This window comes from Drosophila subobscura, chromosome A (assembly GCF_008121235.1).
Source record: "Drosophila subobscura isolate 14011-0131.10 chromosome A, UCBerk_Dsub_1.0, whole genome shotgun sequence".
In the NCBI taxonomy this organism is placed as follows: Eukaryota; Metazoa; Arthropoda; class Insecta; order Diptera; family Drosophilidae; genus Drosophila; species Drosophila subobscura.
The window spans coordinates 4329637-4353437 of NC_048530.1; the positions used below are offsets into that span (position 1 = coordinate 4329637).

The following is a 23801-nucleotide window of genomic DNA, read 5'->3' on the forward strand; positions in this document are numbered from 1 at the left end:
CAGTTTTATTCTTCAGTATCTGCTTGATCTTTGACCCTTGACCCTACTCGCACATAGGTCTAGAATTTGTATATGGATATGTTTTGTTTTGCGTTTGGGCTCCGCTCCGTTTACCTTTCCGTTCTTCCCGCGACTCAGTTTCTGCTCTCGCAACTGATCTCAAATATCACAACTGTTAATAATAAGCGGCAAATAAATCATTTCGATATAGATACAAAAAAAAACAAAAAAAAACCACACACTTCATTACGCTACAGATGGAAGGTTGGCATGGGGAAGGGAGGAAAGGGAAGGGTAACGTTTGTATAAATACAAGTAAATTATTTCGATATTGACTGACAGGCAGCTCAGCTCAGCTCAGCTCAGCAGTTGGGGCACTTGACCAGGCCCACCTCATCGCAGTTCATGCACTTCAAAGCCACAAACTCGGCGGTGAAGTGATTCCGATGCACCGACTTCTTGGAACCACTGCACGAGGGGCAGGGCAGCAGGCGATATCCTCCGCACGTCTGGCACGTGTACGCCGTTGCGATGGACTGCAAAAAATACACAACAATTTGTTGATCTAGTAAACGACAAACAAAGTAAGGCTCATGGGCGAAGGATTGCAGATTTGCTCACCTTGTAGGGCCGTAGCAGTTGTCGCAGCTCCCCACATTCGTTCAAGCGCTCCACGGTGTCGGCATCCTGCAATGCCAATTATTGCTTTAAATATTCGCACACAGATTCAGTTGCTCACTCACCCCAACGTGCTGGCCCTCGACGAAGAGCTGGGGCACTCGGATGGTCCTGTTGTGCATCCGCTCCTTCATCTCCTGCTGATACTCGACGCTCATGAAGACATCGCGCTCCTCGAACTTGATCAGCAGCGTGCGCAGAATCTGCTTGACATTGGCGCACTTGGCATACGTGTCCCGTATGATGCCCATGCTGGTTGTGTACAGAACCACCTTGCCCACATCTTTCTCCATGAAGTTCTGCAAGAAAGTATTTCCAGACTTTACACCAAAGATCGTAGCATTTTGGTGCGCATAACGCCCAAAGATTCCTCTAGCTCATGCTTGATACTGATAAGCAACGTAAACTCAACGCGAAATACTTGTTAATTGACACCAAGTAAGACTCCCTGGCAAGGCTTTGCCAAACTGATTAACGAGTGCGGCATCGGTTCAACCACTTGTGGCCACGAACAGAGAGTTCTTTCATGCCCCACAGCCAACACAGAGGCTAAGCATTCATGAAGCCCAAGGGACAGACAGACAGGCAGCAGCAATGCTCAAACAACGAGAAGGGACGTGTGAGACGCTTCTTACGCGTCACAACTTTTATACCCGGCACTCAGTACTACATCTGCACTTTAGCGGTTATTTGTCAAATTTTACATTTTTTCTTCATCTGTCATCTACATCAACAACACTACTCACGCCAACACGCTCCTTTAGCTCGCCACCCTCCCCTAGAAACACACACTGCAGAGTCGCGGCAGAGTCAGCGGCAGAGGCAGCGGCAGAGGCAGAGGCAGTGACGTGTCAGGGGCCAGGCCATAAACAGCGCGAAGCAGAGTGTGAATGCTGCGGGACGGGGTGGGTTTGGCTACTGCAAATTAATTTCTTCATTGTGGCTATAATAATGATCCAATCGTATCCCAATTTGGTGATCTGATAGATATGGTCATTCCCTACGGAATGGCGTTTTTAGTTTTCTGCTATCTTCAAAATTGTAGATTTGGGAGGTTTTCGCCCCTTTGCGGCGGCGGAAGGGGCGTGGCTCATTTTGAAATACACTTGTAACAGTGTGAGCATACAGAAGTATGGATGCAAAATTTGGTGGCTCTAGCTTTAATGGTGTCTGAGATCCAGGCGCTCAACAAGACGGACGGACAGACGGACAGACGGACAGACGGACAGACGGACAGACGGACAGACAGACAGACAGACATAGACTCGGCTATTGATGCTGATCAAGAATATATATACTTTATGGGGTCGGAAACGTTTCCTTCTGTGCGTTACATACAACCGTTATGTGCACAAATACAATATACCCTATTTACTCTTCGAGTACCGGGTATAAAAATCACATTCAATCGAACAATTTGCGCAGTTCAAAATATGTACAACATTTGTAGCTGAACTTGTTTTGCGCCCCTGCTTACATGGAACATGCTGGTGGGGAAGGTGGGGAAGGTGGGGAAGCCCTCCCTTCCGTTAGCTGGCCAAGTTGGCAGCCTGTTCAACTAGACCGCCTGGCTCCGACACCTGAAACACGATACTCAATAAGCCAAAGACGATTCACGATCTACGATCTACGATCTACGATCTACCCTCCCCTCCACGCTGGCCAACAGCCACTGAACCTTGGCCAGGGAGCAAGTTTTCTGAATGCGTTGTACAATTTGCACTGATTTAATGGTTTACAAAATCGATTGCACAGCTTTCGCTTGTCCACAGATTTATGGGGCTAAATGACTGTCAGTTGCGCAACGGAAATTATAAACAAAACAAACTCTAGACTGAGGACTGAGTGAGCAAGTAATTATGTCTGCAGCGAAAAGTATGTTAGAAAATGAACTTGAAGGACATGCATAACCTTCGGCAGGGTATCCACAGCCTCGCATACGGCCTGATGCACTTGCATAAAACCAAGGCAGCCCAGGGAGCAGAGTCCGAGGCAGAGACCAAGTTGGAGCCATCGGCAAGGCAGGTGGCCAGATCGCCATCGCCTCAGGTGGCAGTTACTTAATATATGGAATATAATAAGCAAACATAAAACCAGCAAACCAGCAAACCAGAGAGTGCGGGCAGCAGGCGGGCGGTGAGGAAAATGTAAAACTTGTAAACTGGCACATTAATAATTGCCATCAAGCGGCCACTACATCAACAGCATTGGCCACATGTGTCCACCAAAGTTCAAAGCCATCAAATGTAATGAATAATGTAATGTAAAGGCAAGCCGTTGGCTGCTTTGAACTTGCGCACTGCAGGCCAACCGGTCACCGGCCCATGGCTAACTTGGTAATAATCAACTTTTGGCAGAACCTCAGCAAGTGCTCCAAACAAAACCCGAGCAGGGATCGCAGACAACACAACAGATGAACACATTTCACATTTAACGTTTCTTGAAAGATCCCGAGCAGAGGAAAGAGAAAGCGGGTCACTCGAGATACCCAAAAAGGGAAGGGAGACTAAGCGCGCTGAGGGGGTTTCTGGGCCAATCGTTAGCTTTGATCCGATCGCAGGGATGCGACTGGATTCAACGAAAGCTGTTTGCTGGCACATCCAAAAACCAAAGGCAGAAAACTTCAATTAATACGTCACACGGGTTATGTAAGCTTTTGTTTCAGACGGGGACATGCGGCGACGGCGACGGCAACGGCGACAGAAAGTTCGTTTCTCGATTCCGATTTCTGTGCATGGGAACGAATTCGATTCGTTGTCTTCCTCTGGCACAGTACATAATGTACAACGAAGTGTAGTTTCTCTTATATGTAAGGAAGGATTTCAAATAAAATATCCATACAAATGGTACAACTCGGCAGCATTGGAAACAGACTTTAAGTCGATTCTCACACCCAGCTATGGCCGCCAGCCTCCCTCGCCCAACAAGCTGCTGCGGCCCCTCCCGTGCTCCCGTGCTCCCTGCCTTTTCTTTTTGCATAAATTTACACGAGTACGTGAGTGAAGTGGAAACATTTCACTTTCGTTTCGTTTCGTTTGGCTTGGCTCATTTTTGGATTTTTGATTTTTGATTTCTTTGTTTTTGTTTTTGTTTTCGGTTTCAGTTTTTTTTTGGCTTTAACTCATTTGATCAGTTTTCAGTGTTCGATTTTTCGGCGTTTTTCTGCTTTTCTTTGCCCTGAACGAGCTGCAATTTGGCAATAATTGGATATTTTAATAGGCCCATTTCGGCACCGTCTCCGCTCTCTCGGCTTTCTTTTGGGCCCTGAATGCAAATTGAAATTAAAATGCAGCTAACGCCCCTCAATGTCTCTTTTTGTTGCCTAATTGCTTGGCTCAGACATTTATTTTTATTTATTGTAGTCAGCTGTTGCCGGCTGCCACGAGTACTCCTCGAACTTCGCTCACAAAACAATGCCCGGCCCGGCTGGAGGCAAGATTTCTCAAACAACAAAAATGCCATAAATCTGCAGCGCGGTCACGTACAATTTCATTTTCATTTTCACTTTCATTTGGTATTTGGAATCTGGAATTTGGAATTTGAATTTGTTGCATTTGCTTGCCAGCATTGTCTTCCGAAAATTGCGTTTCCCCCCATTTTGGGACTTATTTTTGGTCATTTGTGGCTGTCGCTGTGTTTTCTGTGTATTTTATTTTAAGTGACTTTGGCCTCAGCTCTCAGCTCTTTCTTTTGTGTGCGTTTGTGCCTGTCATTTATGAGCTGAAATTACTTCTTATGCTCTGGGGTTTGTTTATTTAATTGGGGGTAATCACGGCAAACTGTTTAACCCCAGCCAATAAAGAGATGGGCTAAGAGAAAGATGGCCAGAGATTTGAATTTGGCCGGGAGGGTTCACCATGCCCAGCAGACTTTTGTGGCCTTGAAAGCTCCTCGTAAGCAGCCGAAACTTGCCCCAAATGGGACCAACTGGCAGCTGTCCATCAGCGGTGGTCAATTCATTAATGATTCATGCGAAAATTCAATCAAAACTGTTGTCATCATTGGGCCCTTCTTTTTCCTCTGCTCTTCAAAATTGAATGTCAGCTCTTTGTGCGACTCATCAAAATATATTCGAGCCAATCAGTTTTGTGTGTGCGGTGGTTCCGATGCTGCTTTTCTCAGTCAAATTAGCAACTTTAACCTTGAAATTAAAATCAATGTATAATTATTTGAAAAAAACAACACACAAAAAGAAACGAAATTATTTTGCAGATTAAGTCGGACCAGCAAAACTTGCATAACGTTTCAAGAAACACAAATTATAATGATAAAGAGCGACTAATGCGTTAATTATGCAACACCGAAAATAGCAACAACAACAATAATCACAGATCGAATCATATTTTATGGGCCACTGCCAAAGTCAGTTCCTTCGCAGTCGCCGGAGACGAGTCTTAGCCGAAAGTCAACTTTTGGCATCGACTCAAGTCGAGTGGAGTGGAGTGGAGTGGAGTGGAGTCATTAAAATATCATTTAGCTAATTTGACTTTAAATCTGGTTTTAGATGCCAGAAGAGGCAAAGCAAGCAACACAAATGAAAGTTTATCTAAATGTAATGGCGCGATGACAACGACTCTTACACGCCAAATACCCTTCAAAATGTTACAGAAAGGTCTGCCATGATCGGACCATGGGAAATGGAAGCTCCATCGATGGCAATCATCTGGCACAGTTTTGCTGTTTGATCCTTCAAAGCCCTGTCGAAATTACATCTGATTCAAATCAGTTATCGTTGGGTATCGAGGCTGTTGGTATTCATAATTTGATACCCCCCCATGTCTTGTAAATTGATTTCGCTAAATAAAACACACACAGAAAACATTTGTAACGATATGCGCAGACAGGCGCAAGTCATGAAAGCAGAGACTCAGCAATAATAACAGCTCACTGGATAGACGATGACTGGACACATTGTGTGCATTTGTATTTGTATTTGTATTTGGTTACCATGGATTGGAGGCTTGGGAGCGAAGCGTTGCCAATGCTGGCTCAATATCACTGCAATTCGAGATGCTTTTGTTGCGGTCCCCGAAATGGGTCAGTGTTCAAGAGCAAGCCAAAGAGCCATTAAGAACTTTCCACCAGCGAGAAGAAAGCCAAAGCGAAATCAAAATAGAAATCAAAAGTAAACTACAACGAGTGCGAGTGACAGCAAAAGACAGTTGCAATTAGTCGCTTGAAGTTGCCCAAGTAGCGGACCATTTAAGTTCACATTTATCTACCTTATCTGCCCCATCATCTACCTACCTATCCATCCATCCATCCATCCATTCATGCAACTATCTGGCGGTCTGGCGGTACTTCCGCCAACTTTCTACATACAATTGGTGTTGGCTGTTGAATAAGTATGTTTCCATTCGGAGACCCGAAGCCCGGAGCCGATGCCCATTTACAGATGAGAGCCCTAAGCGGGCTTACTGGCTTTCGTTTTCTTAATTCGGGGCGTATGTGACATATTAAGCCACTTAACGGTGAATTAAGACACCAACAACAACAACAATGACAATACTTTTACACCACAAACCTCTTCTTTAAATAGACAGACGGACGGACGGACAGACAGACGGACAGACGGACAGGTGTCAGGTGCTAATTGTCTCTTTGGCCAGCAATCAAGAAAGAAATTTCTTTCTCGAAAATTAATAATGAAAACAAAATATTTATGATCAAAGCGACTTATGTATTAGTTGTGGCGAAATGGGGGTGTGTGTGTGTGAGTCAGTATGTGAGTCACAGAAAAGTCTGGACTTACTTTCACATGAACAAACATTCATGCATAAATATCTGTTTCAAGAAATAGACAAACAAAGCAGCCAACAAACAAACAAACAAGCAAACAAACATACTGGCACTTGCATTGCATAATGTGAGTGCATCCATGAGTGCATCCACATCTCAACGAGCCACACACGAGTATGTGTGTGTGGGTGCTCGAGTCAGCGACCCAAGGCACGCCAGCCAAAGGCGACTGTTAAAACAAACACAAACAAAACTGAAAAGAAATCCATAACAAAACCGAAAAACCGAAAACTGAAAACTTTCTCAATGAATTTAACATGTGGGTGTTATTGGGCATGAATCACTCCTTCAAATTGAAATTCACTCGATTGTTTTTGGCTACTTGCTTTAACCACTGCGACTGTCTGCCGCTTTTCCATTGATGAGTGTTGCACTCACCTTGACACTGGGCTGCTGAAGTTGCAAGAATGTGGCTACTCCATTGCGCACACGATTCTTGACACCGCGGACCGTTCCCTTGGCGGAGCGTATGGTGGAGGAGGAGGAGGAGGAGGACTGCGACGAGCCTCTCACATCCCTGTAGCCAGCGAAGCCGGCATCCTCTCCATCTTCTGGGAAACCATTCGACTCGTACTCCTGCGACGATGAGGAGGAGAAGGTGGATGTGGTGTCTGCTGATGGCTCGCGCCCGAAGCTGCGGAAATTATCCAGCTCGTTGACGTGGAATGTGTAGAACTGATCGGACTCATACTGCAGCGGTCGGCCGTCAATTTTTGTGGCTGTCGGTATCGCCAGTGAGTCCGCTGATGGTGATGCTTCCCGTTCCCGCTCCCGTTCCCGTTCCCGACCGCGTATGTCTCTCAGCAGTGAGGTGGGCAGCAGGCCGGAGGGCAATGCCTCCCCAGAGTGCAGCGAGTCGCAGCTCAGGGAGGAGCTGCTGCTCTCGTCGCACTCCTCACTGTCCGTCAGGCTGTATGCCCGCTGATGTGTGCCCACGGACACGGCGGACACGCTCTGTGGCGACTCATTCACTCGCACCCGCGTTGTCTTCAGGTGCAGCTCCAGCTGGGGCACATTGATAATCTCACTGCCCGGCGATTTGACGCTCTCCAGGTCGCTGCCCGTTCCACTGTCGAGGGTATCGCTGGGCGAGTACTGTCCGCTGGATACCAAATAGCACAGCTGATAGCTGGGCAGCGCTTGAAGCGATTTCTGTGTTAGATTCGCTGAAATCTGTGTTTGCTGCTGCTGCTGCTGCTGCTGCTGCTGCTGATGTTCCTCCTCTTCCTGTGGCTGATGCTGCTGAAGGATCATCTCGCTGTCGTTCAGCTTCACCACACTGATCTGCTTTCCCAGCCTACGCTGGCTCTGCCCGTTGGCTATCTGTATCTTGACCGTGTGCTGGGGCGAGCACTGGCCAACTGTTTCGGTCACTGCACTCGGTGCAGCATCAAGAGATGGTGCTAGAGCTGTTGCTGTGTCTGTTGCTGTTGCCGCTGTTGATGTTGTGGCTGTGGCTGTGGCTGCAACTGTGGCTGATGGCTGACTAGCAACGACTACAATGTCGTTGGGGAGAGCGCTCTCTTTAATTTCTCCAGCCGCGAGTGGAGATGCAGCTGCAGCTGGATCTATGATCTCGGATGGCAGCACGCTGCTATTACAGCTGATAATGGTTGTGGCCAAAGCTGGGGCAGTGGCTGTGGCTGTGGAAATTTCTCCGTAGTCCTCCGATTGTCCAATCCGCACAAGCAATTGTGGATACACTTTGGTTACTGTTGTTGTTGCTGTTGCTGTTGCTCTTACTGTTGCCGCTTCTGTGTTGCAACTTGTTTCCAAATTATCTTTGGTTACATGGTCAGCATTGGTGTTGTTGTTTTTGTTGTTGTTGGTCCTATTGCTGTCGCCAAATGCCAACAACATGCCAGCCTGAGACTTGAGCGACATTTCAGCTATTTTGCTGCTGTCGTTGCTCATTGCGGTTGCACTTGTGGTAGTTGCTGCTGCCGTTGCTGGTGTTGGTGGCTGAGCAGATTCAATGACTATGGAAATACCGCGCAACGGCCTTTGCCGCTGTTGATCCAGCTCGAGCATAGTGCTGCTACCTGTTGCCGTCACCGTCGTCGTTGTGATTGTGGCCGACGCCATCGTTCTATAACATTAAATAGTCCGAGGTATGCTTTTTGGTGCAATAACATCCACTGTTTCTTTGCTTCAAGTGTATGCAGGTTGCAGGTGCTTCGAATGTTCCTCTTCCACTTCCACTTCCACTTGCTGCTGCTGACCGTTGCAAAGTGCTTTGCAGTTAGACGGACGCATGTATATTGCAAATGCTGCAAGTAAAAATAAGCAAAGAAAAAAGAATTGCGTGAGAGTGGGAGGAGAACTGATTGGGATAGACACAGATGGAAGATGCTGGCAACACACACACACACACACACACACACACACACACACAGCATCAAGCCAACACGAGCTTGACATTTAAGCCGAAGATGTGCTTGGGCACCGACCCGCTCCGACAGACGAAGAATATACATAATAAATGTTAAAAGCTTTGCCCCACCAGCCTCACAGCAACAACTACAACCACTACAACCACTACAGCAAGGGGAAAACCAGAAAGACACAAAAAAAACAAAACAATAAGCATAATAATGATATACGCCAAGCACAGACAAACCGCAAAAAGCAGTCAGAACGAGCAGAAGAATGTTGGAAACGAGTCCCGTCCCCCAATAATTTATCCGTGCTGAGAGATACTCTAAGACCCAGCATCAGCATCAGCATCGGTTACTGCCTTTCGGTGATCTCAGGCAGAGCATGCAGCTGGCAATGTGTGTTACAGCTCGAAAGAATGAACAGGAGTCCCTAAATACCCAGGAAACCCTTACACAAAACTAGCATTAAGGGGGTTTAGGATTTGTTTAGTTATCTTTTGATTATGAGACAAATGAAAGCATCGCTTCTGAGTGGGTCAAGAAGCTGTGGCAGGGCGGGTCAATTAGTTTAGCAACTCCTGGGGGGGTTGCAGGGCATTTTCAGACAGAGCTGTTAAGAACAAGATTTACATTTTAATAGCCCCAGCAGCAGACGGAGCAGCCGGAGCAGCCGGAGCAGAGGGAGGGAACTTGAAATATTGGGCGCGCAGTGCCTGGGGCGCTATTTTTGTGGAATCTGGAAACTGGTTACACTTGAACCTGGCGTTGGCCCAGCTATTTTTATGGTTGCTGCTGTTGCTGCTGCTGCTGCGGTTCGAGTGCCAGTTTGGAAATATTTGAAGCGGGCGTTTTGTCCAGGCGTCTTACCTATAGAGGGATTTTGGGATGTTCTTTCAACTGCTTCTGCTTCTGTTGTTGCTGTTGCTGTTGGCCTGCATTCGCCGCTTGTTGCACACAAATTTCATTAGTGGCCGGTACACACACTTGAAAAACAAAAAATAATTAAGCCACAAACTTTAAAGTACTCCCAGAGGTATGGCATGGGATGTCGGATGTCGTGGGGGCTTTTAACAACACACGCACGCACACACGCACACACGCACACACGCACGAGCGAACGAAAATCTCGGATTGGTTTGGTTTGGTTTGGCTTGGATTGGATTTGGGGATCGGATCTATCGTGATTGTGGGAGACAGACTCTCTCGACTCGATGGACACCACACTCGAAACTCGCGCCGCGTACAACTCATTCAAAATCGCGCTGGCAACTGAAAACCGCAGCAACAAAGTCGCGCTGGGTTGGCGTGTTTTGCCAGCGATTGTTGTTTCTTTTCTGCTTTGGCTTCTGCTTCTTCTTCTTCTGCTTCTTCTTCTCCTTCGCCTTCGCCTTCTCCGTTGCCGTCTCCTACGTGCCGCTGCTTGTTTCTGTTGTTGCTTTTTAATTTTTGCTTTCAAGAAAACAAAAAAAAAGCCGCAGCAGCAGCAAAGTCGAAGCAGCACCGCAACAGCAGCTTTGAAAATGCATCAAAATAAATTGTTTGCTTCACGAAATTCGGATGCCCTTTGGCGGCAGAAAATGTACCAATTGGAGGGCCAAGTTTCTCTGGGATTGATTCTCTGAAAAGACAGCAAGCAAGTTGCAGGAAACCTCAAAAGTAATTTCCTTTATGCGCAGACACATATACTCTTTGGCAGGGCATTCAAATTACTTAAACGAAAAATATGCGGAGCTGAGAATTTGTTTACGTGCGCAAGCGCAGCGTCGCAGTCGCAGTCGCCGTTGCCGTTTCCATCTCTTTCACCGGCTTCACTTGCTGCTGCTGCTGCTGCCGTTGCCGTTGCTGTCTTCACTGACGTAGTACTCGTTTGTTGCCAAAAGTTAATTGTTTGCGGCAGCACAGTGGGCCAGAACGGTGCAGGTGGCCAGGAATGTGGAATTTGGCATGGCCCAAACTGGTTTCGGCAATGCTCAGTTACAACGCGGCCGGTGACGGGAAAGGTGTTCGGTTCGTGGCTTTGGCTAAACAGTGCCGCCGAACCAGCTCCCTCCCATTCAAATTGGTAACACGAATCAGGGACTCATTTTCTTTGATCACTTTCCTACTTTTCGTAATCTTATCAGTAGATTCAGTGGCAGCAAATGGTTGCTTAAATTTCAAAAATGATTCCTCTACTTATGCTTGGATATCATATTTTCTATGTGTCCCTGTTAAACGCTCACTCGCACGAACCAGTCTCTCGAATATTGTATGTGAGGAAAAATCAGGTCATCTGCAATCATTTATCATTTATCTGAAGCTCGCTAAGCGTTCCGCACCTGCAATCGACTCCACTCCCAGTGCGTGTCCCACTGTGCATGCCACTGTCGGCCACATAAACGTCGATGAATGTGTTGCTGCTGCTGCTGCTGCTGCTGCTGTTGTTTGTGGCATTCGTCTCAGATATTTCATTTATTTCACCTGCGTCATATACATATACATACAAATGTACATGGGCATACATAAATATGTATGTACATACCACCTCTCAATCTTAACCTGTGTTTTGTTTACCCTCGAAGAAGTTATTACGAATAATGAAAAATGCAGAAAAATGCATGGATGGATCTACATATTTTACATACGTATGTACATATGTACATCACTTAACCAACAACTATCAAAATCGAACTAAACTTTATGAGGCTTTTGCCACATCTGATCTGAAAGAGTATCAAAAGCTTCGACCCCCCAAGAGCCGAGCTTTATTTCTTCTTTCTACTGATTTGTTTGTTTTCGTTTTTGAATGCTGTTGCAGCCCCAGCCTCTGTCCGCTGTCCGCTGTACGTTGTCCGCTGTCCGCCTAAGGTTGGCTATGTAGTTGTCGATATTGGCGTCGTCGGGGCTGCATTTGGCATGTTTGTCATGGCTCCATTTTATGCCGCGTCTCGCTTCCTCTGCCTCGCAATCTGGGCAGCGGAAAAAACTATGCCAAATATTTTCGTCGAACTGGTGTCGCCACCCAATAAGCCAGATACGTTGCTTAAATTTCCGCTTATCCAAAAAAAAAAAAACTTTCCTTAATGCGGCTTCGCTCAATGAGCAATTGTTGATGGATTTCTGGTTTTAATTATACATATGTACATATGTACATGCAAGCTAAGCTCTTAATACCCTTCCATTTGTTTTTAATTGAATTTTAAGACAAATTACAGGACAAAAACCCTGACAACAAAAAATCCCAGCCGAGGCAGAGCGACAGGCCACGCAAAATAATCCAGTCTAAAAAGACATCAAGACGAACAGAGGCCACGAGAGTGGCAACTATGAAGCCCAAAAAGAAACCATAGTAAATATGCAGTCGAGTCTTGTGCTGCCATCGATGTCGATTGCATACTCTTTGGGTACTGGCAAGATCTTAATGCCCTCCCGCTGCAAGAGTATGAAAACGGAAAAACAAAGAAAATGCACTTCAAATTTGTGTGTGCAATCAACGGAATGTAAAGCTCGGTGTATGCAGAAAGTAATAGCAACATCATGCTACAGGTATTGCAGCTTGTAATTTACCGCTAATTTTATGCAGCGAGACGTCCAACGATGACGACGGCTATGCTTTATCACTGACGCCTGCTGCTGCTGCTGCTGCTGCTGCTGCTGCTGCACCACCGCTGCACGGCCGCTTTGCTACTCTCGGGCCACTTGACCAACGGTCGGCACTTGGTCGGTTTGTTTCCGATGGTTGCGCTCTGCTGCAGCCGCAAGGGTTGTGGAGAGGTCTAGCGGTCTTGCGGAGGCTTGCACTAATGCAGATAACTGTTAAAGACGCCCCTGCACACACAGAAGAGAGTTGCAAGAAGATTGTCAAGCATCGCTAAGCTTTCAGGAAGTTCTCAAAGTTTTCTCAAATATGAAATTATTTTTCACATAGAAATGGACCAAAAATTGTGTATTACCAATCTGATTTTGGGCATTTTTTCTCGTTCTAGTTTGGTTTAGTTTCATTTACTTCTCGATAGATCATTTGATTTGAACTAGATAATGGATAAGAAAAAGAATGTGCCAGAATTTCAATTATGTAAACGATTCTTTTTTGTCTCAGTTTGATATATGTAGATATAACTTTATCTTTATTCGACTTTTTGTTCGGTTTCGCCTTTATAATATTTATTGTCATTTATATGATATTAATGTTTTCGGATATTAGTTGCGAAATAAACATAAATAAACTATTTAAAGTGCCATTATTATTAGCGGGTATCATTATCATTATTTCATGTGGTCACTGAACAATAAAAATCAATAATTTGATATCAAACACACAAGACATCGGTTCGAGTGAGATCATATGGGATATTAACTCTGTATTTTAGACGAGTAAAATAATAATAAACGAATCGAAAGATCATCGAGCTGCGCACACACACAATCAGATTCTTTTATTGCTTCACAATTTTTAATTTTTATATATGTATATATTTTGTATTTAGCATACATATATTCATGTTAGATATTGGCATTATCGCGAGCTGTGGGCTGGATTTTCTGTACTCGTATTTCTTTGGGTTGAGTTCTTTCGGAGACGTAGAACGTTGTGTGTATACATTTACACGTACTCGTATGCTTGTATCTAATTTTGTTTCGTTTTAATTGTATATTGTTGGTGTTTAAAACTCGTTTCGTATGGGTTTCATTATTGTCAAACATCAATAACACTTAGTAGATGTGCGTATAGGTATGCACACACCGATTTATATTTATAAATATACATGTATACCATAAATGAGTGTATAATAAATATATATAATACAGTGAAATCAAGAGCTAATTTCATTTGAACTCACATTAATTTGTATCTATGGATGTATACTTCGTGTGGGTATATGAATACTTCTCAATGCCATGCAGAGGCTTTCATCTTCAGTTATGTATACATATGTATATGTGTATGTATTTGCATGTACTTATATAAAGCCTCATTTCCACCTACGTTTCTCGGCTAGTTGAACGGTTGCGATTGCGATTTGTTTATATGCGTATTCATATCGATGTATGTATGTGTGTGTGTATGTAAATATATATATTTATGCAGTTAGTAGTGCCTGAGGCGGAGTGACATGATGCCAATGATCGGTAATCAACAAGTAATTATTCTGATATAACTTTCGGTTTTAGCAAAACAGAACAAATATGACTATCCAATATGTGTGATAATAAGTATTTTGTTTTTGCCGTAACTCTTTTATAACATTGAGACTTTAAATTGTAGTTTAGGATCTGATATGACTTTGCCTTATAACATCAACATTATTACATTAACATTAATAACAACAAACACAGAAAGCAGAGCCGATCACAACGGAGAATGAACTGTGGTAGGTAGTAGGTACATACATATATACGAGTATAGTGTGTATATAGTGTGTGTGTGTGTGTGTGTGTGCGTGTGTATACATATCTTATAGGTGGTGCTCTATGCTCGCATGATATGGTTAACTCATAGTCTGTCCGGCTTAACATTAATCGAGTCAAAGCAAATATTGTCCACACAAATAGACCTATACTAGAATGTGTAGCACAGTTACATAAGTACATAATCGTATTTGTAAATTTATCATATTATATATTCATCTGTGTGTATATCCGATATAGTCAGCAAGTAATCAGCAGACACTCAATTTCACTTTGCATTCAGTTTCTCTTCGTTCTTCAATCAAATATGGCATGCACCGGTACCGAATCGGATATGTCCCATAAAGGTTGGCCATACTCGTGCTAAAAAGCGGAATACATAAACATCGCTGCCCCTTTTTATCCAGTCGGTGCAGAGACCAATCGAATGATATGGAAAACGAAAATAATAATTATAATCATATACATACATATGTAGTTATGATTTTGCCTATGCCCCGCATACGTTTGCCTTTTATACATTTTCATGCTAACGAAGTTATGCGGAAATATTTCTATAGATTTCGTTTCTTCTCTACTTCAATGAAACCGCGCATCCGCGCCGAGTTTTCACCGTCTTGGCCACCTTTTACGAGTTGTTACGAGTATTTATACATTTGTATGTAAACACATACATTTTTTGTGTATTGCCGCTGTGGTTTTTTTGAACGGTTGAACAGTCTTTGGGACCATATAGGAGTGTAGATATCGACGCATTTTATCATCGGTGAGAGGCTCAGTTATTGTCCATATTTACATTACATTTCAATGGCTAATTTTTGAAGCATGTTCTTATTTGCTTTCTTATTGTCTTCTTGGTTGGTGCCCCCTCTCTGATGACTCCTTTGATGGCTTTTGATGGGTGCATTTATGGGCTAGCTTATAAGCTTACTCCTCCTCCTCGAGGGACTTCTCGGGCAGTCCGTATTTGGGGCAGCACATGCCCTCCGTGCCGTCCATGTTGAAGCAGAATATGCTGCGCTCCAGCTCTGTCGGTTCGTGTGGTACGATGCCGTGGACTTCTCTGAGCTCGGCTTCGGGGAACCAGGCCGGATCGGAATCCTCTACCACCTTAATGCCGCACAGTCTGTTGATGTAGCAGCAGTGTAATACAAATTCAATTTATGATGAAAACATGATTTGTGCTCGAAGGCAAACACTCACCGCAGCACCGCCACAATGGGTATCCATAAGATCGACGAGAGGATGAGGAAGAATGCTACAACTATGCACCAATGCGGCCACTCCATGGAATCGGTGGAGCCCTTGGCCGCAATCCAGGCTGGGTAGCTGCTGCCCTCGGTGAGGAGCTGATAGAAGGAGGCCAGCAAAATGGTGACCATGGCGCAGGGTGACAAATACTTCCAGCAGAACATCCAATAGAAGCTCGGCCTCGAGCCGGTCATCATCTCGATGTCATCCGAGAACCGTCGCACTCCATAGATATAGCTGATCGACAGACACTCAAATAGGGCGATGACCAGCAGAGGGAAATTGCCGGCGAAACTGTCCATTAGCTGGAATATGTAGCTGCCAGCTCCGTTGGCAAAGCACATGGAGATCAGGCAGCAAGTGGCGCACAGACCCTGACGGAAGACAACCGAATGAGTACTCATGGTACATCGAATAATGATCCTTAAAATTGTGGTCTTACCCCCACAATGTACTCCTTGGGTAGGTTGGGAAAGAGCTTCATGTCCACCAGCGAGGTGACTACACCCTCGAGCGTCCCAAACTGCGAGTCGATGCCCAGCGTGAAGAGCATCAGGAAGAAGAGCACGGCCCAGAGCTGCGCGCCTGGAAATTGATTGATCGCCTCCGTGAAGATTATGAATGCCAGGCCAGTGCCGGAGGCACTCTGCAAAGAACACAAAAACAATTTAAAGTTGGTTGCAACAGTGAGGCAGGCATCAACTCACATTGGCCAGCTCTCGCTGCAGATCGCAGACGGGCAGATTCTGGGTGCGATTCATGGCCATCAGGCCGTTCCTCTCCTCCGTGCAGCGGTCGAACGTGGCCGTGGCCTTGAAGCCAATCACCGAAAATACGACAACGCCAGCGAACATTGAGGTGCCACAGTTGGTGAGCGAGACGAGCAGGGCGTCCCGATAACAATTGTTGTTGGCCGGATTGTATGAACTGAACGCGATGAGGCCGCCAAAGGCAAGGCCCAGGGAGAAGAAGATCTGGGTGCCGGCCTCCAGCCAGACGACGGGATCGAGCAGCGTCTCCCAGCGCGGCGTAAACAGATGAGCCACCCCATCCGAGGCGCCTTTGAGTGTAATTCCGCGAAAGAAGAAGATGATGAGCACGACGTAGGGAAAGATCGCTGTCATGTAGACGATCTTGCCGGAGGAAGTTATCCCTTGGACCATGCAGATGTAGACCAGGAACCATGACACCATCAGCGCAATCGCCATGTGGTAGTTGAAGTTCTCCGGCATATCCACGCTCTCTGAGCACTGCAGCGTGGTGCGATACCAGTAGAATTGCGTCGGCGAAGATGCCACGCACTCCGGCTCATGGTCGTAGGTGTAGTTCGAATACAGTCGGGTTGGGCAGTCGGCCCACGGAAGAGGCGACTCGAAGCTGTGTAGTAGATAGATCAGGCACCAGGCTATTATCGTGTTGTAGTAGAGGGCCACTATGTAGCTGACCACCGCTGAGGAGATGCCGATACCGCCCAGGTATGGCGAAACTTGGCTCCACACGCCGATCGCCCCCTTGCGCAATCGCTGTCCTATGGCCAGCTCCAGGTAGAAGATCGGTATTCCCTGGATGCACAACATGATGAAGTAGGGCACCAAGAAGGCTCCGCCTCCGTTCTTCTGCGCCAGGTAGGGGAAGCGCCACACGTTGCCAAGACCCACCGCATATCTGTTCATAATCGGATATGCAATAAGCAGAAACGTGCAAACTGAACCACTATGGAGGGGATATGCCAGGAGAAAATTTCACTCACCCAATGGTAGCCAGCAGGAACATGATTTTGCTGTCCCAACTCTCGCGCTCCTCGCCCTCCTTCTCCCCCTCAACGATATCCTGCTGCTGCTCCAAAGCGCCGGCCACCAGCTCGGCCTTGGCCTTGCTGGTGCTGGCCTCAGAGCCGAATGTCGGCTCCTGCTCCAGCTCGGAAGACTCGTCGAAGGCGTCCGACATGAAGCCCTGGTTGGTGGCACCATACATGGGCTGGTGGTGGTGCAGCGATGTGTGATGATGGTGGCCGACGCCATGCTCCTTGGACACCAGACGCCCACGGAGCTCCTAAACAGGAAACGATGGATGGAAGCAGATAACAATATTAATGTTGGATGTTGATTTGCTCAATGTCCAGCACCAGGTGTCACTTGCCCGCAACTCTAGCTGATCGATGCTCTTCTGGCTTTTTAGCACAATGTCCCTGGAGCTCTGACGGCGCAATAGCTGTGCTGTGTTGGCCATGATTCGAACGGTGATTTTGAAACGGTTATTGTTGGTAAATCTTTGCGTTGGGTGTTGTGTGTTGGGTGCGGAATATGTTTATGTGTGGCTTGGGGATACTGTGCTAGTGCAAGAGTGTGGTTGGGTGCTGCCTAAATGTGCGCTTTCTTTTTTAATTTGCTTCGAATTGTCTTCGTGATGATGCGTCTAGCGCCCCCTGTGGACTGTTCACGTAACTACACCGTTAGTTATTCATTCATCGTCATTCTCGTTGCATAGAAAAACGGTTCATGCTTCACCCCACACTGGGTGGGATATTGATGCTGTTGCTGTTGCTGTTCGCTGTTTGCTGTGGTGGTGGTTTGCCTGTGCCGTGCCTGTGCGTGTTTGTGGGTGTTATTTTCTTTGTTAGTGCTTAAGTACGGTTGATAACGGTGCTTGAATAGGCGCCATCCTACTGCTATTCCTATTCAATCAAAGTAAACAATTAGTTTTCTTGCAATCAATCAATGAAATCAAGCGAAAAGCATGCAATGGAAACAAAAGGATATCCACTCGCAGGCACGCTCACGCAATCGCATACATCTCTGACATCTATGTGCGATGCGTGACTGGGCACCATAATAAATCAATCAACCACTCACTAGTCGCTTTCGACTCCACCACCCAACACCCCCCGCCTGACACTCCACAAACGACATTGTACATACAACTAATGCACTTTAATGTACATTTGTACACCAATTAGGTTAGTTTGACTTTTCCGGGCTGTGTTGCGGGGTGTGCGAGGGTGGGACAGGTGCTGCGTGTTGCGTGGGATGCGTGGGAGTGCTGTCATGAAGATATCCTTGTGGCTACTGATTAAATTACGGATAGGTAGATATCCTTTAGATACACATGGAACTTCTAATGAATTTTTTGCGACAGACTTTACTTTTACTTTTTTCTGCGCTGCAGGAAGTTTTTTGGGGACTGCCAGCGATTTCGCCTGGCTTATATAACCAACACTGGGCCAACGGACGACAAACCAGGACTTGGCCCCGGAATTCAACGACGGACGCGACAGGAGAGGAACACACGGCACGCAGTGGCTATCGCCTTTTTGACAGGTGGCGGGAACCAGCGGAAAACTTGTTATTTAAGCGCCGTCCGTCACTTGTATTTGTTCCTGAGTCAATCTCCAACGTGAGGCCAGTGCAACGCAACGTAACGCTGCGCGTGTCGTGTCGTAACGTGATGTGACGGCCAGGAACAGGAAACTGTTGAACAGCCAACGCAAGACCATGAAGCAACAACATAAGGAGGTCTCGTCGGCAAAAATAGGCAGAACTTGCGAGTAAAAAGTGCGAGTGAAAGGGCTCTCGCTGTAAGTGTGAGGGCAACGACAATGGAGTGTGCTGATAAATCATTTGAAGGCAATGTGAAAAAACATAATAATTGTTTCATAATTTAATGTAGTGTATAGGGAAAAGTAGTGTATAGGGAAGGGTCAGGGAAATTCTCTCTTGCCAGGCGCTCGCATGCACTATTAGGGATCCTTTCCACAGGTGCGAAAAAGGTTGGAGCTTCGAAAAGTTCGTCCTTTTTTACCTACATGCCATACCTTGCGGTCACATGCCAAAGAGAGGATTTTTCAGCAAAGAGAGGATTAGGTCAGCAGAGAGAGTGAGCACTTCTCTCCTCTCTCGCCTCGTTTTTGCGTCTCAATATGAGCACAGAAATCCCACAGAAAAATACCAAAAAAATATACGTAAATCTTAAATCATTTTCCTGACTGAAAGTAGGCAGAAGTAGCGAGTAACTCTGCCACCGACGAGACCTCCTTATATAGTTTCTTCATGCGCAGACGCAGCATCATTGGCATGGGTGCGAGTGAGATAGTCGGGCAGGTCCGCCACATGAATGAGAACGAGATGGCAGATAGCAATGCGCGAAAGAGAGCGAAAGGTGTATGTAAACAGACCGAAAACTACAAGCGCCATCGCTGAGAGCAAACGTGCACTCAATGAACGGTAGTTTCTGGTATTTTTATGTCGTTCTCTCTTGGGGCCACAGAAACTTGGTCATTGATAAAAACTCACTAGGATGTGCCCTAATATACTCCAGCGCTGGAGCGCTACATATCCATGTTTGTTATAACCACATATTTTAAGCGCCAATAACCATACCTGCTCTGATTCGTTTGCCGATAGAAAAGGCGCATCTCTAGGAAGGTTGCAAGGTGGCTACCTAGAGAGGGTCCTAATGGCAGACTTCATTTAAAATACCAACTGAAAATACTAATGGGTATTTGGTGGATATTTGAAGAACAATATTGATGTCATCGAAATATCGATGTTTCTCCAGCTCTAGTATATAAGTATGGGGCAATACTTGAACTTTTATTAATCAAAAACGGGGATTTCGTGTAATAAGGTGACATCATCATGGTCTTCAAATGCCAGGAGGACAGCTTCTTGAAGCAGGCAAGCCCCAGCCAGTACCCAAAGGGATCAATTATATAATTGTAACCATATTTCCACAGTATACAACAAAAATTGTATCCTGCGAATATGCCACCCTAGACCGGACCGACGTTGACGCAGCAACAGGTGGTGAAGTCCGTCCAGTTCGTGGCTTCAATGTTGTGTGCGAGGACACCATACTCTTCCCCGAAGGTGGCGGCCAGCCCTGCGATTATGGCACTATTAATGGGCAACCGGTGCGAAGTGTGCTGAGAAAGGGAACCACTGCGGTGCACTTCGTGGAGTCCAGCTCGAGCTTTGAGGAGGGAGCCGAGGTGCACCAGAGCCTTGACTGGGATCGTCGCCTCGATCACATGCAGCAACATTCCGGCCAGCATCTGATCACGGCTCTGTTCGATCGGGAATTCAAGTACGACACAACATCCTGGTCGCTGGGATCCAGCGTCTCCTACATTCAGCTGAATACGCCGCATCTGATCAGCCGCGAGTCCCTGGACCTCATTGAGCGGCAGGCCAACGAACTGATCCGCGAGGGACGGCCGGTCAGCGTGGTGCTTGTCGATCCCGAGGTCGATGAAGAGTTTCAGGATGCGCGCGCTCCGCGCGGCCTGCCCAAGGACCACGAGGGCCTGGCAAGGGTGGTGCGCATCGAGGGCATTGAGAGCAACATGTGCTGCGGCACTCACGTCACCGACCTCTCCCAGCTGCAATGCATCAAACTGCTCTTTGCGGAAAAGGTCAAGACCAATGTCCTGGTCCACTTCGTGGTGGGCGTGCGAGTACTGCGCAAGCTTGGCGAAGTCTTTCAGCGGGAGCAGCAGCTAACTGGGGCCCTGAAGTGAGTATCATGTCGCACTGCCATGCGCCTGAGTTCCATATATTTTGGTTTTTGATTCCTGACATTTGCAGGGGCGGGGCTCAGCAGCATTTGGAGCTGGTGCAGAAGCTGCAGCAGAATGTGAAGGGCACCCGAAAGGCATTCTTGCAGCTGCTGAAGGATTTCGCCACTGCCGAGGCGGAGCGACTGGATGATCTGAGCAAGGCACAGCGTCCCAAGTACTTTTCCCTGCACCGTCGCGACGGCATTGAGGTTGACTTCATCCACACGTTTCTGCGACACGCGCCCGAAGAGATATTCTACTTCCTGACAGTGTCCGAGGGCATTGCAGCCGGCAGCAGTGCAAAAGGTCATCTAGTGCTGCGCGGTGATCCCGCGCTGGTAGAGGAACTTGGGCCACAATTTCTCGAGCTTCTCGAGGGCAAGGGCAATGGCAAGGAGGGAAGCTTCCAGGGCAAGATCAACAATCTGGCCAAGCTGCCAGAATGCATCGAGCTGCTCGAGAGCCACTTCAAGCCAAAGAAAACCGTCGAGCCGAAACCAGTCAGTGGCTCGTGATCAAACAGATTCAATTCGTTGCTGTGTACCAAACATATATACAAATATTATTCTATAAACTCCTACACATACATACATATGTACATTTGTATTTATATTGTATATTATTTGGCCCGTTTTGCAGGGAACAATTAACAGGGAAGTCATTTAGTCAGTTGTACAAAGCAATGAACAATTTCGTATTAAAGCTAGCTAAGGCAGAGGTGCACTACTCCCTCCATCCATCCATCACAGGTAGTTGACATCGTAGTCGCGCATCTTCCACTTGAGGCGCCAGAACTCGTTGCAGAAGCCCACATCGATCACGCGCTCGTGGAAGTTTAGGTATCCGACTTTGGTGAATTCGCAGATGGCTGGATATGTGCAGTCGTCCTCGGCATAGAGATCCACCCAGACCAGCGTGCAGATGCCTAGCGAGAGGAAGCGCAGCTTCTTTTGGTTTATGGCACGCTCCAGCATAAGCAGATAGTCTGCCGACACGCGATTCTGTAGCTCGGGTGCCACCATAATCATGCGATTCGTTTGACGGCGCAGCACTGTCATGAAGGCCTCGTCGTCGGGGTTGTGCTGGGCCGCTTTGTACATGCACAGGATGCCGGTGCCGTATGCAAGAGACTTCTTTGGCTTGGTATATGTCTCCTTGACCACGCCGATGGCCACCTCCGAGTAGTCACGCACCAGGCCGTTCCAGTATTTGAACCATTTCTCGACAAAAGTGTCTTTGAAACGCTCGGGCAGCACGAATTTATCGCCCAATTTCTGTCGCAGTGCCGTCACACGGCCGCCCACACGCATCAAACTCATCCTAGTTGCTCGTTTCTGTGATCAATTTGGAAAAACTTCGCTAATATTTTTTGTATTGAATAACCTCCCTGGGGCTTACAGCTGTTTAGAGTGACTGCATTTGCAAACACAGAAAATATCGGCCCAAGCAAACAATATTTCGATGGGAATGATTCTGAGAATAAAACATTATGTAACTAAGACAATTTTAAATAGAGTTTGAAACAAGAAAATACGATGTAATGTTTCCCCAAATAAACATTTCAACTTTACCTTTTGTTGGCGACAATTTTTTCGGTATTTAAATGTTCCGATAACTATATATCGACTGCTGCTGCGCAAGTTAGCAGCACTGCGGCTTGCCGCCTCAAAAACATGACAAAAATATAATCACGTTTAACAAGATGTCTTCATTGACTAATGCAAGCCATTATAATGCCAGACTTGGCGACCTCCTGCAGAAAACAGCATCCAGCATACGTAGCTACCGTGGATTCATGTCCAGCCAGGCACAACACTTGCTGGGCCCCGTGAATCAACTGTGGGACCGGAGCCAACGCTACCGTCTGGTGGCCGGGTGCGTTTTTTCGAGCCCAACCAACCCTATAGCTCTAATCGTACATTTCTTAGCAGCAGCACTGATGAGCGCTGCACGACGGCCCTACTCTCCGAATGCCAAGATGCCCATCAGTCCATTTGGCACAGCATGTGAGTGGCAGACTTTGGCAGGAGGTTATAGAATCCTCCATTTAATTTGATATTTTTATCTGTATGCAGAATGCAAATGAAGGAAATGTTGAATGAAATTGCCAGCGATGCGGCCAAGTTCGACATGGAATGCATTTGCCTGTGCAGCGAGCTACAGCCAGAGCCCTGTCCAGCCTCCGTGGACGAGTGGCGGGAATGGCTGTATGTTTCGCTGCACAGTCTACAAGCTCAACTCAAGCGCCTGGAGTATGAATCCCGCCGGTTCGTCCCGACTATTCTGCAGGAGCAGACGGTGGAAGAGTTCAAAGCTAATCTGCAGCTGGGCGAGCATCCAGAGGCTATGATCTGCATGGGCCTGGCCAGAGCCGAGCTACTGGCGACATGCCCGCTGCTGCTGACTTCTTGACACACGTGAAAGAGAATGCTGAATGCTGTATATTTGCGCCAATCAATCAAATATATTTTTGCGTACGAATAACCATTAGTTGAAGAAATCATCTCGGGGGGCATCCCTCCACACACGTCTTCCAGGGCAAGGGCAAGACCGTCGACGTGATGGCAGCTTGAATTTGCCACAACCAAATATCTCATTCGCACATTTTGGGTGACCTTTCTGGCTGGCTCCAACCCTCTCTCAAGCTGCTCCGCTGTGGCTTTAGACATGCAGCCGGATATTCTTTTTCACACAGCACAAAACAAAAACAAAAAAAACGTTAGCAAATGCAAAACAATCCAAATTTGTGTTTT

General features: G+C 46.6%; 5 protein-coding genes across 6 annotated transcripts; 2 read left to right on the forward strand and 3 right to left on the reverse strand.

Annotated features, from left to right (window-relative positions):
* Window positions 1–292: 292 nt before the first annotated feature.
* On the reverse strand, window positions 293–9938 carry LOC117898818 (glutaredoxin domain-containing cysteine-rich protein CG12206). The gene is made up of 6 exons (XM_034808484.1): window positions 9723–9938; window positions 7936–8747; window positions 6856–7896; window positions 744–977; window positions 622–687; window positions 293–536 (listed from the first exon to the last, which is right to left on the reverse strand). The coding sequence occupies exons 2-6, from the start codon at window positions 8560–8562 to the stop codon at window positions 363–365; spliced, it is 2142 nt and encodes a 713-aa protein (XP_034664375.1). The 5' UTR covers window positions 8563–8747; window positions 9723–9938; the 3' UTR covers window positions 293–362.
* A 3401-nt stretch (window positions 9939–13339) lies between these two features.
* Window positions 13340–18952, reverse strand: LOC117903833 (sodium-dependent neutral amino acid transporter B(0)AT3). Its single transcript, XM_034816284.1, has 7 exons — window positions 18637–18952; window positions 17634–18168; window positions 17245–17546; window positions 16202–17159; window positions 15937–16140; window positions 15447–15868; window positions 13340–15369 (listed from the first exon to the last, which is right to left on the reverse strand). The coding sequence occupies exons 2-7, from the start codon at window positions 17721–17723 to the stop codon at window positions 15171–15173; spliced, it is 2175 nt and encodes a 724-aa protein (XP_034672175.1). The 5' UTR covers window positions 17724–18168; window positions 18637–18952; the 3' UTR covers window positions 13340–15170.
* A 1077-nt stretch (window positions 18953–20029) lies between these two features.
* Window positions 20030–21638, forward strand: LOC117903834 (alanyl-tRNA editing protein Aarsd1-B). Its single transcript, XM_034816285.1, has 3 exons — window positions 20030–20167; window positions 20227–21005; window positions 21077–21638. Exons 1-3 carry the CDS (start codon window positions 20129–20131, stop codon window positions 21561–21563), a joined length of 1305 nt encoding a protein of 434 aa, XP_034672176.1. The 5' UTR covers window positions 20030–20128; the 3' UTR covers window positions 21564–21638.
* Window positions 21639–21673: 35 nt separating this feature from the next.
* Window positions 21674–22478, reverse strand: LOC117903838 (mitochondrial import inner membrane translocase subunit Tim29). Its single transcript, XM_034816291.1, has 2 exons — window positions 22447–22478; window positions 21674–22384 (listed from the first exon to the last, which is right to left on the reverse strand). Exon 2 carries the CDS (start codon window positions 22365–22367, stop codon window positions 21792–21794), a length of 576 nt encoding a protein of 191 aa, XP_034672182.1. The 5' UTR covers window positions 22368–22384; window positions 22447–22478; the 3' UTR covers window positions 21674–21791.
* Window positions 22479–22681: 203 nt separating this feature from the next.
* Window positions 22682–23766, forward strand: LOC117903837. 2 transcript variants are annotated; one of them, XM_034816290.1, is made up of 3 exons: window positions 22682–22923; window positions 22983–23054; window positions 23124–23766. In XM_034816290.1, exons 1-3 carry the CDS (start codon window positions 22751–22753, stop codon window positions 23458–23460), a joined length of 582 nt encoding a protein of 193 aa, XP_034672181.1. In that variant the 5' UTR covers window positions 22682–22750; the 3' UTR covers window positions 23461–23766. The 2 variants fall into 2 exon arrangements, with proteins under 2 accessions (XP_034672181.1, XP_034672180.1); XM_034816289.1 differs by having other exon boundaries at window positions 22691–22923; window positions 22977–23054.
* Window positions 23767–23801: the final 35 nt, after the last annotated feature.

What these genes read in the sequence shown, in the direction of transcription:
- LOC117903838 (XM_034816291.1), bottom strand. Translation starts at nt 22,367, where the DNA reads ATGAGTTTGATGCGTGTGGGCGGCCGTGTGACGGCACTGCGACAGAAA.
- LOC117903833 (XM_034816284.1), bottom strand. Translation starts at nt 17,723, where the DNA reads ATGGCCAACACAGCACAGCTATTGCGCCGTCAGAGCTCCAGGGACATT. An exon ending in CCAAGGAGTACATTGTGGGG is followed by an intron (nt 15,869 to 15,936) that starts GTAAGACCACAA and finishes GTCTTCCGTCAG; the next exon opens with GGTCTGTGCGCCACTTGCTG. An exon ending in CCCATTGTGGCGGTGCTGCG is followed by an intron (nt 15,370 to 15,446) that starts GTGAGTGTTTGC and finishes CTACATCAACAG; the next exon opens with ACTGTGCGGCATTAAGGTGG.
- LOC117903834 (XM_034816285.1), top strand. Translation starts at nt 20,129, where the DNA reads ATGGTCTTCAAATGCCAGGAGGACAGCTTCTTGAAGCAG. An exon ending in AGGACAGCTTCTTGAAGCAG is followed by an intron (nt 20,168 to 20,226) that starts GCAAGCCCCAGC and finishes ATATTTCCACAG; the next exon opens with TATACAACAAAAATTGTATC. An exon ending in CAGCTAACTGGGGCCCTGAA is followed by an intron (nt 21,006 to 21,076) that starts GTGAGTATCATG and finishes TGACATTTGCAG; the next exon opens with GGGCGGGGCTCAGCAGCATT.
- LOC117903837 (XM_034816289.1), top strand. Translation starts at nt 22,751, where the DNA reads ATGTCTTCATTGACTAATGCAAGCCATTATAATGCCAGACTTGGCGAC. An exon ending in CGCTACCGTCTGGTGGCCGG is followed by an intron (nt 22,924 to 22,976) that starts GTGCGTTTTTTC and finishes TACATTTCTTAG; the next exon opens with CAGCAGCACTGATGAGCGCT. An exon ending in CAGTCCATTTGGCACAGCAT is followed by an intron (nt 23,055 to 23,123) that starts GTGAGTGGCAGA and finishes ATCTGTATGCAG; the next exon opens with AATGCAAATGAAGGAAATGT.
- LOC117898818 (XM_034808484.1), bottom strand. Translation starts at nt 8,562, where the DNA reads ATGGCGTCGGCCACAATCACAACGACGACGGTGACGGCAACAGGTAGC. An exon ending in CAGCCACAGTTGCAGCCACA is followed by an intron (nt 7,897 to 7,935) that starts GCCACAGCCACA and finishes ACAGCAACAGAC; the next exon opens with ACAGCAACAGCTCTAGCACC. An exon ending in TCGAGGGCCAGCACGTTGGG is followed by an intron (nt 688 to 743) that starts GTGAGTGAGCAA and finishes TTGGCATTGCAG; the next exon opens with GATGCCGACACCGTGGAGCG.